At 39.3% G+C, this 16,815-nt stretch overlaps 1 protein-coding gene across 4 annotated transcripts in view; it reads left to right on the forward strand.

The window, feature by feature from the left end:
• Positions 1-16,815, forward strand: part of pdlim5a (PDZ and LIM domain 5a) — a 71,397-nt gene that overhangs the window by 42,798 nt on the left and 11,784 nt on the right. Inside the window, exons 5-9 of one of the 4 annotated variants that reach the window (XM_075467859.1) lie at positions 4,129-4,154; positions 5,246-5,266; positions 5,397-5,420; positions 5,753-5,925; positions 6,107-6,143. In XM_075467859.1, coding sequence (XP_075323974.1) covers positions 4,129-4,154; positions 5,246-5,266; positions 5,397-5,420; positions 5,753-5,925; positions 6,107-6,143 — 281 coding nt within the window. Of the gene's footprint in view, positions 1-191; positions 602-4,128; positions 4,155-5,245; positions 5,267-5,396; positions 5,421-5,752; positions 5,926-6,106; positions 6,144-16,815 lie in introns of all 4 variants that reach the window. The other 3 variants (XM_075467860.1, XM_075467858.1, XM_075467862.1) reach the window with 3 other exon arrangements.

The raw sequence follows: 16,815 nt of genomic DNA on the forward strand, positions 1-16,815 counted from the left end.
ATAATTTTTTTTTCATTGTGAAATACAGTCAGGTATACTGATGTTTCCCTAATACTCCCTTCCCCCAACCAAAACAAATTGGACAAATGCATATCCGAAGATCACAACCTGGGAGACAACAGTATATAACGTGTGGTTTGATTTGATTGATTGTTGTATGTTTCTGCATGCTTTTTTTCTCATACCGCTAGGGCGACAGATCAGACATCATAAAACCAGTTGCCATCACTCATCCCCCTCCTCCACCCCATTCCCACCTGCACTCCTCTGCCCCCTACAACAAGGCCCCCAGACCTTACGGGGACTGCAGATCAGAGAGTGAATACACTCCTTCACAGTCACCTTTTGCCACTGTTATTCCCTCCCCATCCTCTGCCTTTACACCTGCCTCATCCCACACCAGTCCTCCTCTTTCTCCACCTCCGGTCTCTTACCCATCCTCTGCCTCCTCCTCACCTCCTGTCCTCGTTCCACCTCAGCCGTCGGTGTATAACACACCAATCAACCTCTACTCCACTGAGAATGCGTGTGAGGTGGCCGTGGGGCAGAGGCGGGGCCTCTTGGAGAGTCAGGGTGGAGCCTTACCACTTCAGTTTAATGGGTGAGTGGTGGCCTTGCTAACCATTTAATCAGTTCTTGGTGTCCTTTTACATTCCCCAATTTAGTGAGGCTCTGACAAGACCCTTTACTTTTTCGCCTCCTTGCTGTTATTACTCAACATGCCACTGCCATCGCCATTTGGTGCCTGCTAAAGCTTCCTTCGCATCTTTAAACTGGGAATACAAAAGATTTTTTTAAATGCACCTTTCAGACTATTTATACTGTAAATAGGTTACATAAATATTGTTTTGCTGTGGTAGAAAAAAAAAGATAAAAAGATGGTTTGTCAAGTTTCAGTTCCTCACTGGAAACAGTTTGTTTCCATTCTACCAAAGAAGCTGTCCAGATTCCAATTTTGACATTTTTGGCTATGGTTAGTAAAGTTCTATCATAGATTGAGAGTAATATAACTATTGGTATTGCGGTTTGTGGTAAAAAAGCTCTTACAAAAGAAAATGATAAAAACATCATTGTCCTAGTGTCCTGCACAGGACCGTTTCCTTAATCCAGCTCCCGCTGAATTTAACTGCTCCCACACATTTGAGCTATGCATACAGTGGTTCCATGAATTTTTTTCCGCCTTCTCCAGTCTTCAGTTTAATGTATTAAACATGTCTGCAACTGAAAAATTTTACATATGTGAGGCTGTGTGGGAGTTTCACTTTTGAACTTTAAAGTCCAGTTTTAATTCTTCTCAACTTCATTTTCTGCCGCTTGAGGCTACTTCTGTGGTCCACAAAATTAAAAGGGCTAACATCAGATTTCACACGGGGCTTATTTAAATTATTCAAGTGATCCTTCCATTTTTTCATGTTGCCTTGTGTCTTTCATCATCCTTTTTTGTTGATAGGCTGTATCAATGCAAGGTTTGTTTCTTTTTCCAACAAACTCACGCTACTCTTTTTCCACTCTTGAGCATGTCTATGACTAGCAAGAAACTTCAGGTTTTGTAAATTACAATCTTGTGCATTTAAGAATAAAAACTCTCTGCACCCCAGAAACAGTAACCTAAATATAAGTTACAAAGAACATAAGGAGGAATTTTATATATAGCGACAAAAAGTTATAAAAGACGGCCTTCCAGTAAATTAGTTATGGATAGTGAGAATCATTTTGAAATGCTTTGAAGCATAACCCTAGAACAAGTTTTGATGATGGTGAATCAAAACCTCAAACCTAATTAATCTATTTATCTTGAATAAATCCACTGAAATATAGTTATACCCTTTTCCAGGTTCAGTCACAACCAGGAAAGGTTTGCCTCCATTTTATCACAATTTTTTTAAATGGAGCTCTCCACTGTAGATCTGTATTTGCTGTAGAGGTTGAATGTCTGAGGGCAGCGTGACACTTTGTAGCATTGGAAAGGAAATATTGATCAGAGAAATTCCACCCTTATACCATACATGTGTCTTCTCTACCTCGTCCCTCCTAATCTGCTAATGCATTTTGTTAAATTTTTCCATTGCTACCTGTTCCCGGGTGATCCTGATAAAGAGTCTTTTTTTTTTTTTTTTACCTCCTGTGCTATCCTTCATACCAAGCTGCCTGTCCCTATCTTAGTAGACCTGATATACACCACCATCACCCTCAAATTTTTCTGTCACAACTACAGTTCTTCTGAGTCATAGTGAGTTTAACTAAGATATGATTCCACTCAGCTGTGTACATATAGCCCGTGTTGGCATCTTAAGCTGTGTGGTATTCTCTTTGCTCATCCTGCAAATCAGTCAGTAGCCAAAGGTTTGAGGCTTAAATCCATATAGATTTACACATAAGCTATGGTCTTCAGAGACATGCTATGGAAAAAAAACCCACCTCTTTTGTGAGAGCATATGTGCTGATGTCACTTCCATCTCAAAAACTTAGAAAAACCCTGGCATTTTGCTTTTGGGCCACAAATATCTAAAAATGTTTCATTCAGAGAGCCGACCAGATTGGCAAGAAAAACTTATGTTTCTTTGAAATTAAATTAAGAAATGAATGGAGAAAAAAACTTAATTAACCCCAACGAGCAATTATAAACCTTTGCAAGCTTATCTAGAAGTCTTTTTTCGCCATTCTCTAACTTTAACTTGATTATACGAATCACTTTGCTGAAGAAATAAATGAGCAAGTAATGCTCTGCGAGTATTCTGTTTGATATTTTGTGTCCCGTAAAAGAAATCAGACTTCTGATTCGCATTCTTTTTAATGTTTTACTTGTCAGATGTTCGATTTTTTTTTTTTTTTTTTTTCTCGTTTTTTTATAGAACGCTCCATCGGAACAGCACCAGTAGCAGCCATTACAAAAAGAAACGCTGGTGATAATGTTGGCCAAAAAAAGCAACGGCTTCTATTGTTGCCCGCTAAAGACCTAAACAAATCACAAAGGAATGGAGTGACAGCAAAGTCAAGAGTTTATGGAGCCGATATGTGACTGAGGACTAACAATGCACGCTCTCAGTGGTGTTAAAAGTGGGTCACTCCACCCAGCTTAAATGATCTTCTGGAATAGAGGTGTTAATAATTGGAGGGAAAAAATTGTTGTAATCTCTCTCTGTGTTATTTTGAACAAAGCATGTAACAGTCAGTTTCAGTCAGTTAATGAACAAGAGGCATAATACGCCTCCTTTAACACACAGTCATTTCATTCCATTGGTTCATTATTTTTAGTTATTATTCTTAAATTAAGAAGACATTTAAATGCTTTTTTGATTGATAACATATCAGCTGGTAAAATCTCTCAAATCATTTAAAACATACCTGTTTTGTACACGCTTCTTAAAATGGTTGGTGGTTACTCTCTCTGACTTAGGAGACACCAATGATCTGCACAACATACAGTAATCTTACACCATGCTGCCATGCACACTACCACACAGGCTGCATTCCATTAGGGATAAGTGTCACAGATGATATCTATCGACCCATTAGATGACAAAAACTAGTTGACTAAAACTTGATCTTTCTTTACCATTTGTCTGGTTTTAGAACTCGCTTTATCCACTTAAACATTCCTATTTTTTTATCATCCTCCCTGCTTTTATGTAGTGTTTGTCATATTTTTCAGCTTTCTGTAATCCATATTACTTTACTACACTACATAAATGGGATGTTGCTAAAGCACTGTGATTAAGTATATTCTGCCTCTTGCAGAGTGTAATGCATCTTGAGTAATGCACTTTCTAGGAAGTGTAGATGATATTTGAAGGTTACTCTCAAAATTTTAATTTCATTTTAATTTCTCCGTATATACTTCGCTGCAGGGGCTTCATTACAGTATGAATGAGTCGATTTGTTCTATTTTGTTACTCGGATGCAACATAATAAAACAGCTCGGACCTTAGAAACAGCACGTGTGTTCATCCTTGAATCTTGCTTGCGTTTTTTTTTTTTGCGCATGCTGTCTGTAAACTGCGTAGTTTGTTTCAGAGGGGAATATGAATCACATCTTTCAGTCTTTTCCTGTAAAGAGGTATGAATTTGTAGGTCAGTGTTCTCTGTCTCTTTCTCTTTCTTCCAATCTTTGTTTTTCCTGCTTTTCAGCCTGCGGCATCTCCTCCAGTCACAAAGTTAGTGTCTGAAGCATGTCGAGTGTCTAACGGTCCATTTTTCCTTTGTACCTTCTCACCTCTCTCACCACATGCCTTTACTCACATAGTTTACTGCCAGCTGTCTACGTTGACAGTTTACATAATGTGTCCTTGCTTGGGCTTAAAAGCCATCTGTTTTTTAAATATTCTTTCTCAAAATTTAGCATAATTGCTAATCCTAATGCATATATTGTCAGTTTTTCTTCACACGATGCAAGAACTGCAGAAGACATACTTCTGATTAAAAGCTTTCCAAGTGCTTTCCAAATGCAGTGGGTTACTCACATTTTTCTCAAGCAGCAGTAAAGTTTCATCACAACAATAACTCTCAAAAATTGATATTGACAAAGTGGCTCACACATGCACACCCACTCTCTTATACACCAACACTGTATTGTCAAATATTTCCAGTATAGCTGCACGTGTGGAGCCAGGTTCACATAGACCCGTCAACACTACTACATGACTGCTGCTGTAACAAGAATGTATTGAGAGACTCCCATAAATCAGAATATTCAATTTGCCAAGTGAGTTGTTAGAGGGAGTGCATTTGAAGGTGATTTATCGATAGCAGGGCCTGAGAAACCATCAATTTCTGTGTATGTGTGTGTGTGTGTTTCCCGCCAGGTGGTTTATTGACACCCAGTTTTTAAACAGGCATGTCTGCGCCCCCTTTATTCTTTACTGACCTCCCACAGATGCAAAGAGTAACCATACATATTATAACCACAGTAATGCTTCAGACTTATCAAAGTGAAAATGCATGTTCAGTATTGTTTGATTCAAGACTAAAAGCTCAAATAATTCAATTTTCCAAATTGTCCAAAATGACCAGTCACTCTGCCCTAGCAGAATTTCAAACTGCTCAAAAGCACCACCATGTGGTTAAAAGTAGCTTTGACTTAAATGGATCATTTTTCTTAGTTGTGCATGTGCTGGCCATTTTTACTTACCACCATATCTTTTTTCACTTTTTGCAATTGGAAGCCATTTCTGTAAATAGTTGCTCAAAGTTACCTATTTCCCCTTTTTCTGTGTCTGTTTTTCTGCTTTCTTAAACTCTCCATTAGTGGACCTCACAGTATTTTGAAGTAAGTCCTTTCACAAATCCATCAATCCTTTATGACCTTCATGAAAGTTGCTGTTTTATGTTGTCTTTACTTTATTTGATCTATGTCGTACTTTCTTGTGCTTTGTTTTTCTCTGTCATTTAATTCTAAGAAAACCCCATCAGCAACCTCCAAGGTATCGCTCTAGTTTAAACCCTCACACCAAATACATGTAACAAAGTGTGGTGTGAACTTTCCCCCCTTGCTCTTGCTCTGTCTACAGTGTGTTACATTTTCATCCCAAGTAAGCTGTAACCATCTAATCATCATCTAGAAAATAGGATCAGTACATCTAGTGTGTGTGAATTTGAAGCCCTTGACTGAAATGAACCTCCTAAAAATGAAAGTAAAACACCCCTCTGTGATCAGCTCATCAGTCTTTGTCTGCGATACAGTGTAAGAGAGCATGGTTACATTTTAAAGAAATATTTGCTGATACTATCCATTCGCTCACCTGTCCATCCTCAGAGTTCCCAGGAAACATGTTGTGGATACAGACATCCATTTCTACCATGTACCCACTCATGCTGACGCTAGCAGAAAACGTATAATGGAGGACACGGAGGACTGGCGCCCACGCACAGGCACCACCCAGTCCAGATCCTTCAGGATTCTGGCTCAGATCACTGGCACCGAGAACGGTACAATACATGCACACACTGATCATTTTATGCAGTAATAACACGGACAGTCAAAGCTGATGTACCTGAACTTTTGACAAAATGTGACAATCGTGTTTATTACTGTTTGTATCTAATTTAGATAGTTAGATGATTTCTTTTGACAAAACGTTCATTCATTTATCTGTTATTTCCCTTGCAGTCCAAATTGAGGATGCAGACACAGCCAAGAATACAAAGTAAGTGCTACTCATTGAAAAAGCTTCCATTTTGTTTGTTGTTGTGCGTATGAATGAGTGTGTGTGGTAACAATATAATATATGTATTTTTTTTTTTCTGCTTTTCATACTGTTAATTCATTTAAGAGACACAGTTGGATGCCCATAAGATGAAATCTACATTTATGGAGCAAACAGAAAATCTGACCTTAGATCAGGCAACCAAAGCAATACTGTGTGAGCTCTTCCTGTCTCGACTGCCAATTAGGGATCACAATTGATCCATGAAGTCAAAAGCCAGACTTCTTTGTGCTGTAATATGTCACTCTTAAAAAAACTCCAAAAGCTCAACGAGACATTTTGAGCATTGCTAAAGGTTGATTTTAAATTAGTCTATGGCAGAAAGTGTCTCACTTTGTAGTAACAAGTAAAAGTGTGTGTATTAACCGGCTGTTGTACTCCTAATTATTTTGTGGATCTGACAGCGTTGCTGTGCTGCATGTTGTATAACCTGGGATTGTGTATCTGTATCACGTCTCTGTTGTCGTCTGACTCTTATGTGATGGATCTATCAGCAGTCTTGTTATTCTTAATGGTTTGTGGTGTACATGTGATGATTGTCTGCCTGTGTGGACTGCTAACATGCAGGCCTTCCTGTGGGTTTTTTTGGCTTGTGGCTCCATGGTTGAATTAACTCATTATTCATTCAGTCAGTACTGATCTTGATTCATGGGCTGCCTTTTGACAGGATAATTGTCTGTGGACTGAGGATTCCTTCCAGTTTTGTTCATCGTGTCTTTCTTTTTTTTTTAATTTGAGTGACGGTGAAACTTTCCATCTTCCCTCGCTAACCTGTTTGCTGTGTATCATCAGCTTCCCATCTGTGCCAACTTTGATTGTAGTTTGCAGGATAATTATTCTACTTGTGTGTTTCTTTTGGTGTTTTTCATATCTTCCTCTCTCCTTTTACTCTTCTGTGCTGAATGGCAGAGGGAACAAGACCACCACTCGGTTGGTGATGGGCCCCAAGTACAACGAGCTGAGAGACTGGCACCATGGAGTGTCTGCTCGCACCCTCAATGTCCAGTAGACTTTGAGTGTGCATCTTTCCATCGTTTGTGCATCTATGGGTGTCTGCCGCATTTGGACGTCAGTTAAGTCGTTGACTGCTGAGAAGATAAAATCTTGTAAATTGACAAACGTAAAGGAAGTTAAGGCAACGATACTGGAGTGAGATCTCTTTGTGTCTTTATGTGTGTGGGCACGTCCTTCACTGTTTTTATCAAGTGGATTGTCAGTCTTCCAAGTCACAGTATTCAAAGAGCTTAAATAAAAACCTACTGGACTTCTTTTTCGATCGCAGTGTTTCATTTCTCGTCCACGAAGCTTCCTTAGTTCTAAATGTCTGGTTTGGAGTTCTGGGTTCTCAGCCTCTTGTGGAGATGATGAAGTTGCATGTGGGTCATTTGAACGTGAGACATTTGGGTTGCAGGTGATTTGTTATATATATATAGCTGGTGGGCGGTGCCTTAGGCCACCAACTCTGTCTCTGTAGTTTGACATAGGGGGTTTCCATTACGTCTCTCTCAAGCCATATGTCTTTTCTGTCCAGAATGTGCACATTAGTGTCTTTAAAGTAGAGTCTGTTGCCCTTTAGATGTCGGTGGACTGTTGAGTCTGGACCAGAAAAGCTGTCTCTTCTGTATTCAACCAAGTGCTTGTCGAGTGGTTGTTTAGATTCCTGTCAGGATTGATCTGGTCTGTAAACCTGTCACTAAATAAACTGCATAAAACAGCTTGTGTTTTTCTAAGGGATAATTAGATTTTGTCTCATTGCGCTGTTTTTTTTTTTTATATTTTGGGCTTTTTATGCCTTTAATGGATAGACAGGAAGCAGGGGGCAGAGGGGGCAGACATGCAGCAAAGGGCCGCTTGGTGCGGGATTCAAACTGGGGCCAGCTGCAGCGAGGACTGTAGCCTCTGTACATAAGGTGGCTGCTTAACCCACTACGCCACCGACCGCCCCTTTGTGCTGTTTTTTGAATTGCACCGAGAAAATCCTCCTCTGTTTGGCAAACACTAAAATCAAACACGGAATTGCAGTAATGTTCTACCTGCTCGTCTTTTCCTCTCTTTAAATGCCATATTCTATTTTTTGATTTTCTCCATGTCTTGATGAAGTTCCAGCTGATGCAACTATTCATTTTAGGAGCTTTCTTACTATGTGTGTACCAGAGGCTGCAAATGCACACTTAATCTTCACTCTAGTAGAAGTACATAAATAACTGTAGAAGTACTCGTTCAGCTTATTCACTCAAATTGAACTAAAGTACACGCTAAAGTATATGAGAAAAAGTTCCCCTTTAAATGACAGTTTCTATCAACTGCTTCAGTGCGAAGCTATTAGTAAATATTCATCATTAGATATAATGCTAATTACATAGTGATGTGAAGTTCAGATTAAATTTGTTTGGAATCAATCAAGCAACAACTTGATGGGGAAATAACTTACCACTCAAAATCTGCTTTGTTTGCAATGTTGTGACTCACTTTTATCCATGTTGTTGGTGGTGGTTCTTGTTGTTACAGACATTAGCCGCATTCCCACTGTAGGAACCTTTGGCAGTTCCTATAACCTTTTAAGGAACGGGGCTGTTTTTTTCCCGCATTCGGACATACAGGAACTCGGGACCATCGCCCTCAGTTCCTATAACCATTTTAGCTCCTTCTCCGAGGCTGGGTCTGTTCTAGGTTCAATAGGAACACATCTGAAGGAGGTGTTTGGTGGTCGGTAGCTACGCCCCATGTCATGTTGTCACAACTGAAATGTTTCCTCATACGACACAGACACAACTGGCGCGTGTTTAATAAGTTAAACTTACACGTCGTCTCCTTTGTCTGCGGCGCTCTGCTCTCCTTTCTTACGTCATGAAACGAAGAAGTATGGCCTGCGCTCGATCCTGACTCTCTCTGTGAGCTCTTCCAGCCTCGATGTTAGACGCCTGATGTGATCGTCCATGATTAATATCACCATCATGCAGACCATGAACACGGTGGCCTCCCCGCTCTCCAAATTAGTTTCTTGGTGGTGTTTTTTTCCTTCTCTCCTTACTTTTCGCGGCTTTTGTTTTGTTTTGTTTTGTTGTTGAATGTGGCGCTAAAGTAACACGTCACTGTCGCAGACGGCTGCATCGCATCAGTCCCGACCTGGTCCCGACTCATGTGCGAATGCAAACTGCAACAGTTCCGCTGGGGAAGGACAGTTATCAGAACAAAATTAGAGGAGGACCGTTCTTAGAACGGCATTCTTAGAACTGCTCTGTCCGAATGCGGCTATTTTGCTGCATTTGATGTAAATTGGAAGTGGGAAGTCAAAAACTCCATGCATTTGATGTAAAAAGTGAGAAAAGAAACACGACTGAGTCCAGGTTTTCTTTTTCTTTGCTATTGACAACACATTCTTGCCAGCACCCATATAGTTTGCTTTAACTAGATAATGAAATTATCTAATGATGCTTCATCCTTCTGGAGAATGACATACATGGTTCACAACCAGGAAACCCAACTTCTGGTGGTATTTTCTGGGATTTTTCCCAGTAGATAGTTTGAATTACAGAGTCCCAAATTGTCATAAAATGCAGCTTTACAGTCTAATCTTTTTTTTCTCCATCATATAACATTGTGATGTCCTGTTACCTCTGTCATGTACCATGCAGATATTCTGGGACTGGCATTTCTAAATAAGACAGCCCCTCTGTACAGAGTGAAATCAATTTTAAAATTGGTAAGGTACACAGTAATTAAAAATTAAAAAATTTAAAATCGTCTCGTAAAATTCATGAAAACAAAAAGAATAAGCCCCTTGAAAATATAGGCAGTAGAATATCCTGGCATTTATGTTAAACGTTGGCAGGTAAAAGTACAAGGTTGTCAGAAATATAAGTACGTAAGTAAGTTAGTAAGTTAAAGTAGAGGTACCTTAACATTCTACTTGAGTGCAGTAATGACATTTTAGACAGTAGTGCTATCTTTATTCCAACTTCTGGTGTGTTCCCCTTGTCTTGGTGATGATATTTTCAGCCTTAAGGTGTAGGGTTCTGAGGACCCCCCCCCCCCCCCCCCAGTTTATGTTAGGGCGGTAAGAATAAAAGAGCAAGTGTTAGTCTGCGTTTGTAAATGTCTACACTTCCACCAAATGTTCTGTGAAGGATCCAGGTGTCATCTATATTTCTGAACCAAGTTAGGTTTTGTACGCTTGAAGGTCTTAAGTGCTCATGCCAGAAATGTTCTTTGTATGTAAAACTCACTGTACTTGGAATGAAAATAATAGTTGGGATCTCTCAACCAGTCAGAACCATAGATGCTTGTTGGATGAGAAGTGAAATATCTTCAACAATCAAAAAGGAGTCCACCTGCCTCTTCTTTAAGTTCTTTGAATTTTGCCTGACGTTTTCAGACATTTTATTAGTATTGCTAACGAGTGGTCCATTGGTTACAATGCTAACTGTGTAGATGCATAAATGATCTGCATGTACTTTCACCTCAATATACAAAAATTTATGTTTTAGTGCATTTCTGTTATGCTTTTGAGCAGAACTGGAATCCTATTAGTGATTTAACTGACAAGGTTTCATCTTAATAAACACCAAAGAATCAATGTTGACTGGTCGACGTGACTAAAAAACCTGCAGGAAATACTTTAATCACAGCAGATACAACAGCTTATGTTGGGCATCATTATTCTCAAATAAAAGTGTGAAATTCTGCAGGATATAGGTAGATGGTCTGGACACCTTCCCTCAGATATACAGCTGCAAATCCACACCTCTTAATTTGCATTGTATGTACTTTAGAGACAATACACATTACCTATTTCCATTGTAATAAGAAAAGGGAAGCAGTCTGACATGGCCTGCTGAAAGCTGCAAAGACATTATGTTAATAAATCATTCAGTATACATTAATTTTCAATTAGACAACATATAAATGATACACAAAACACTTGAATGTGAAATAAGCAAAATCATTGATGTATGTGTCTACATACAATCTACTAAATGAGAAACGCACACAAAGGACTCACGATACTACACTGCTGTTTGTTGTTGTTGTTGTTGTCTTCTTTACCACTGATCTGTAGCATAGCATGTAGTGTAAATGTATGAGGGATTTCATGGCTAGAGTCTGTTTCTTGAATCACTGAAAAGAGGAAATCTGGCCACAGGCTGCCTGAGTGTTCACCATGAGTGTGTATTATGTTCCTATATCCCACATGTTATTGAAGACACCTTTTAAAAGGCTTGTTGGCTTATTTGCTTCAGTTTCTTCATGCTATTTATCTAAACTTATATGTAAGCTATTTTATATCCTCACATAAAGGGCTATCTGAAAATTCTGAAGATATTTCAACTCGTCATGCCTGTTTGTACAGTATCCACAAACCGATATCTGATATGCCCTCCTACTGGTTTGAGACATTTATTTCCAAGTCAGCAAGGCTATTTTTTGAGAAGCCGGTTTAGCATTGACTGTACAAATGATATTCAAATGCTCATTAGTTTATTTGATGCAGATAATTCTAAATTTGATCAGAATAACTCCTTTCAAGTGCCCATCTAGTATTTTGAAAACAGCTTGAATCTTTATTGACTGTGTTCTGGAAACTCTATAATTTAGCTAATAAACTGATGACATTCTTTTTGTTCCTTTCTTTCTCTGTTTCTAATGTCCTTTACTTTCTCCTCCTCCATTTACTCTTCCCTCTTCGTGGTATCTCATTGAATCAAAGACAAACAGTGTGGAGGTCAGGTATAAGTCATCACCTAAACCTCATATACTTACAATTTATTAAATCACAAAACTAACTAGTCTTTTTGTAGTTTGTGTGTGGATAGAAATCATTTGATGTGATACAAATTGAAGATCAATCTGTTATGTGCGAAATATACCAAGTTCAGGGCAGCGCTGTGGTGGTTTATCACCGTCGCCTCACAGCAAGAGGGTTCCAGGTTCAATTCCCGGCTGGGGCCTTTCTGTGTGGAGTTTGAATGTTTTCCCCAGGTTCATTGGTGACTCTAAAATTGTCCCTAGGAATGAATGAGTGTGGATGGTTATGTGTCTCATTTGTCTGTGTGGCCCTGTACCCTGCCTCTTGCCCAATGTACCCCCCCCCCCCCCCCCCCTCGGCAGTTGGGATAGGCTCCAGCCCCCCCGTGACACTAAAGTGGATTGAGCGGGTATAGAAAATGGATGGATGGATACCAACTTCACTTCAGTGTTTATTATAATTTTCCACCTCTCACTTGACTCTACTGGAAAAACATCAACTTCAGTTTTATTCACTGATTCAGAGCAATAAAGAAAAAAAAAGCATTACTGGTAACTAATTAACACTGCTCTCTGTAATCTGTTATCTGCCAGCGACAGATGTCCAGCACACCAATATTCTGGTGATTCTCTCCCAATGATCAGTGGCATGAATGATGCAAAGACCACATTTGCTCACTTTGACCAACCTCAGCCAAAGACTGGAGGCACTTCAGCTGATCACCACTGCCCAGAAAGGAATGTAACGGTCAAAAGCCACATCCTGATTTCAGATCCTGACAGCCTCTTACACAACCAAGATCGAGGGAAAAGTCTTTCACTGACAAAACACCACACAAACACTATATTTGCCACCACACTTAATACTGTTGACATGTTTTTTCAAAGTCATACATTTACTCAAATGCTGGTACCTTTGGAATACGGTTGCACCGTCCGTAACCAAATTCCATCATGTGAAACCGATCATTGCAGCTTCCCAGATGATCTAAAACCAACTGAAATTGTTCATGATGTAGAGTCAAAAAACAGCAAAATTGCCACATTCCTTGCTTAGGTCAAGTCGTATCAGTCCCCAGGTTCCAGCAGCTTGTTGGCCTGAAAACAGCCCAAACAGCAGGACCATACTTCTTGCATGGTAACAGTTCTTTATCAACTCAAAGCCAACTACCAGAGACCTCTTCTGATCCATTCATTTTTCATAGACCTGCTGCTCCACCAATCACCTTTGATCTGCACACTACTGAAAGGTACATTGGATTTGGATCTTTGTTACAATCCAATATAAAATGAATGCTTTTTTGCAATAATTAAGCATAAAGCCAAACAAAGTCAAGACTTTGGTTATAATAAAAATAATAATTTTCTTTCTTTCTTTCTTTCTTTCCCTCCCCTTGTGTAGTGATTCATCCTTGACACCACTAGATGGCAGCATACACTTAGAAAAAGTGGGACAGGACTTAAATTTAGTGATACATTCAGTTAATCTCAATACAGGCACTTCAGAACAATTATGATACGTAATTCACACACAAAGTATTAAGTAAACATTGTTTCCAAACTTTGCCTTTCCCCTATCTCACCTCCAAGGGACCCATGTGAAGGTAATACTCATCAATCTCCCATTTCGCAGCGTCATCATGTACTCGCAACCAAACCAGTCAGGCACAATGTTATAATGAATTTCAGTTAACTTTTGAATGATCTACAGATTAGTCTGCATTCAGCCTGTGTTGATAGGAATGTGTAACTATGCTACTACAATTCAGTCACAGCGCTGGTTTCTTTCTAATGCTAATACTAGTGATAAAAACAACATTTACTCTGGTGCTCTTACAGCTTAGCACTCTTGTCAAGACCTCTTGACTTCCTGTCCAGAGCAGCCCCCTGCCCCCCTCCTCTCATCCCCAGTGCCTTTAGACCACCAGCCACACACAGACCTAATAGCCCAGTACATGCAAGGTAAATTCCTCCTGAATTCATCCTGATTGACTTATTAAAGTGATCCACCTCAGTGTCTCGGTCCGTTTTGGATGCAGTGAGCTGCACCTGACTAAAGCAAAAGGTAGACAGAGCAGACCTAGACAAAACTTTCCCTTTAACATTGTTTCACATTTAAAAAAAGACATTTATATTCTGATGTTTTATCATAGTTTTTAAACTTTTTTCATTTAAAGTCTTGTAAATACATTTGTCATGGTCTGCACCCAAATACTGTTCTAATCATCCAGCTCACATATAATGTGGCTGATAGCTAATAGTACTTATTTGTCATCCCTCTAGTGAAGAGTCGGGTCTTTCATTCTCATCATAAAGTAATTTCAATGCCATAATAAATATTTTCGAGAAAGATGTTTGGATGTGTACTTATTTTTAACTGAAACATAAAGAAGGGCCTTGAATCCACTGGACATTGCCTTCATGGCAGTGAAAAAGCCATATTTATTCAGAGCATGCCAGCACCAAAAGACATGGTCCATATGTCTCTGTGTGGCGACTGTTCAAGACAACTATGACATTCTGTGGTCACTGTAAAACACCTTGGCAGTAACTCATAGAAATCAGTCATTGGTTAGTGGACAAAACTGTAAACATTCAAACTGTGAAGTATAAAAAGTGTGTTTGAGTGGGTGTAAATATGGAGGGATGACTTTATCATAGAATGAGTGTGAACGCACATGCATGGATGGTATAGTGTGTGAGGACAGAATTTCATCCAAAGAATATTGCCGTGCAAAATTATAGACCATCTGTTGTGTGGTAGGGCGAGCTGCTGGACAGCAGTCAGCTATGTTAATGGTCCATTTGTGCAATGCTCAAATGGAATCAACACATTTATGAGATTCAGAATACAAGTTCTTTTTGGAGCTACAGTACACAAGGGGTTACTATACATATGTAAACACTTGGGGGACTGAAATGTACTAATGTACTAATTTTCCTCATTATCACTTATTAACAACAAACAGAAACTGCAGATTGTGATACTTAAAATAGACTTCAGATTAGACCAATTGGAACTACAGCAGAGATGTAGATTCATGCCACTGAAAATGTACTGTTAGTGTATATGATTATAAAATTCAAGGTCTTGTTTGGGTAATATTACAAAACAAAAAAGTAAAAGACAAAAGATTACACCTACATTTGTCACCCTCTTTCATTCATTCCCTCTCTTGACAGAGTTCATATGTGGCCCAGTGCTGCCAGATGGTCAACATTAACTGGCTACAACTGAATCAGAAACAGCAAAGCTCTCCGTAAAATCCATCACAGTCAAGCAGAATACAATCAAGCTCATATGTAATTTGCCTGATTGGTGGAGAATATTAATGAGCTGCACTGTAATGGCTTGTAATGAATGATGGATTGGGGCGCATCTTATTTCCTGCTCTATTTGTCACCTGTCATTAGCCAATTACCATAGCGAATGTGAATGAATGTTGTTCACATGTTGGCCAAGATAATTTAAACAGATGACTCTACAGTCTGTAATCTCCCAGAGATTAGTAGCCTTTGAGCATGATCAGGGTGAGGTCGTTCCTGTTCCTTACAGGTTTATTCTGCTTGATAAGCTGATAGCTACTGATGCTTTTGCTTCTTTTTCCATCTAGAGCAAACACTGAATTAAGCTTGGTTGATAAACAGAAATCTTTTTTATGTACTTGCTTAATGTAATACCTACTTTTCAGCCTTTGTGGTTAGTTACAATGGTGGTTTGCTAACAGTCCCAAACTGAACAGTGGTTAGTTTGAAACTGTGGCTTGTAACGCTGGTCATTACCTACATGTTCAATGTAACATGAAATAGTCAGGTTCCTGGCAATCTGTTCCACATCCTTAGATAAAAACAATGTGCAATAGCTACGGTGATGAAGTTCAACAGTTGTGAAAATTTTCTTAATTAAAAAAGCTGCTCTTGCTGTAGATACCAGAAGTCAATAGGAAGCACATCCAGTGGCTCCTGTTACCAGACACATGATATACAAAATGATAAGCTCATAATGAGAATGAAGGGCTATGCTCTGCAGCCTGACAGCCTTTTTCCTATGGAGAGGACTGTACCTCCTATAGATTGATGAGATGGAATCGATGCTAACTCAATTATCTGGGGGCATTCATCACAATCCTTGTCACTGCACAGTACTGCAGTTTGTGTGTCTACTGTTCACCACAGTGTATATTTATTGGCAACCCTTAAATAATTTATTATTAGATTCACATTTTCAGAGTTTAAAACCTATATGCATTTGACCGTAACCCTCTCTGTCACTTTGTGTTTATGAATTACATTGAAGCTCTGTTTATTGCTCTGGTTTTTGTGATATTTTTGCCTCTCAAATCAGAGGTTGTCTTGGCACCAGTCTGCAACAGAAGAGGGTTGCCCTCTGTTTCCCTCTCCTGTCAATGCTGTCTACGTCTTTAGGTCAATTTAAAATGTCCTCTCTCATTCATAGACTATTCTACAACTGCTATATTCCACATATACACCGTTAAGCACTGATTGGGAAAATTGGAACATTAATTTCAGAGGTGACCCTGCATGGGAAGCTGAGGCCATCCCTACTTTGTTGGAATCTTTCAATGGTCTGGATGTCCTCTTTGTTCTATTTGAGTGTGTCCAAATATCTCGCATAAGAAACTGCAAGGCCTGTTGAAACACAGAGCCATTTCATACAAACAAGTTCAACTTTTTTTTCCCCTCTATGTCTTTGCCTCTATTTGTGTGTCAGTTAGCTTCATATTATCTCTTTGCTTTGACTCCATCTTTCTCAGTTCTTTCCTCTCACTCTTTCTGTCTCACTTGCCGAAAATATACAAGCACAACTCAACGTAGCTATGACTGCTGTTGCCATAACACTTGTCTG

The sequence above is a fragment of the Odontesthes bonariensis genome, chromosome 6 (assembly GCF_027942865.1).
Source record: "Odontesthes bonariensis isolate fOdoBon6 chromosome 6, fOdoBon6.hap1, whole genome shotgun sequence".
In the NCBI taxonomy this organism is placed as follows: domain Eukaryota; kingdom Metazoa; phylum Chordata; class Actinopteri; order Atheriniformes; family Atherinopsidae; genus Odontesthes; species Odontesthes bonariensis.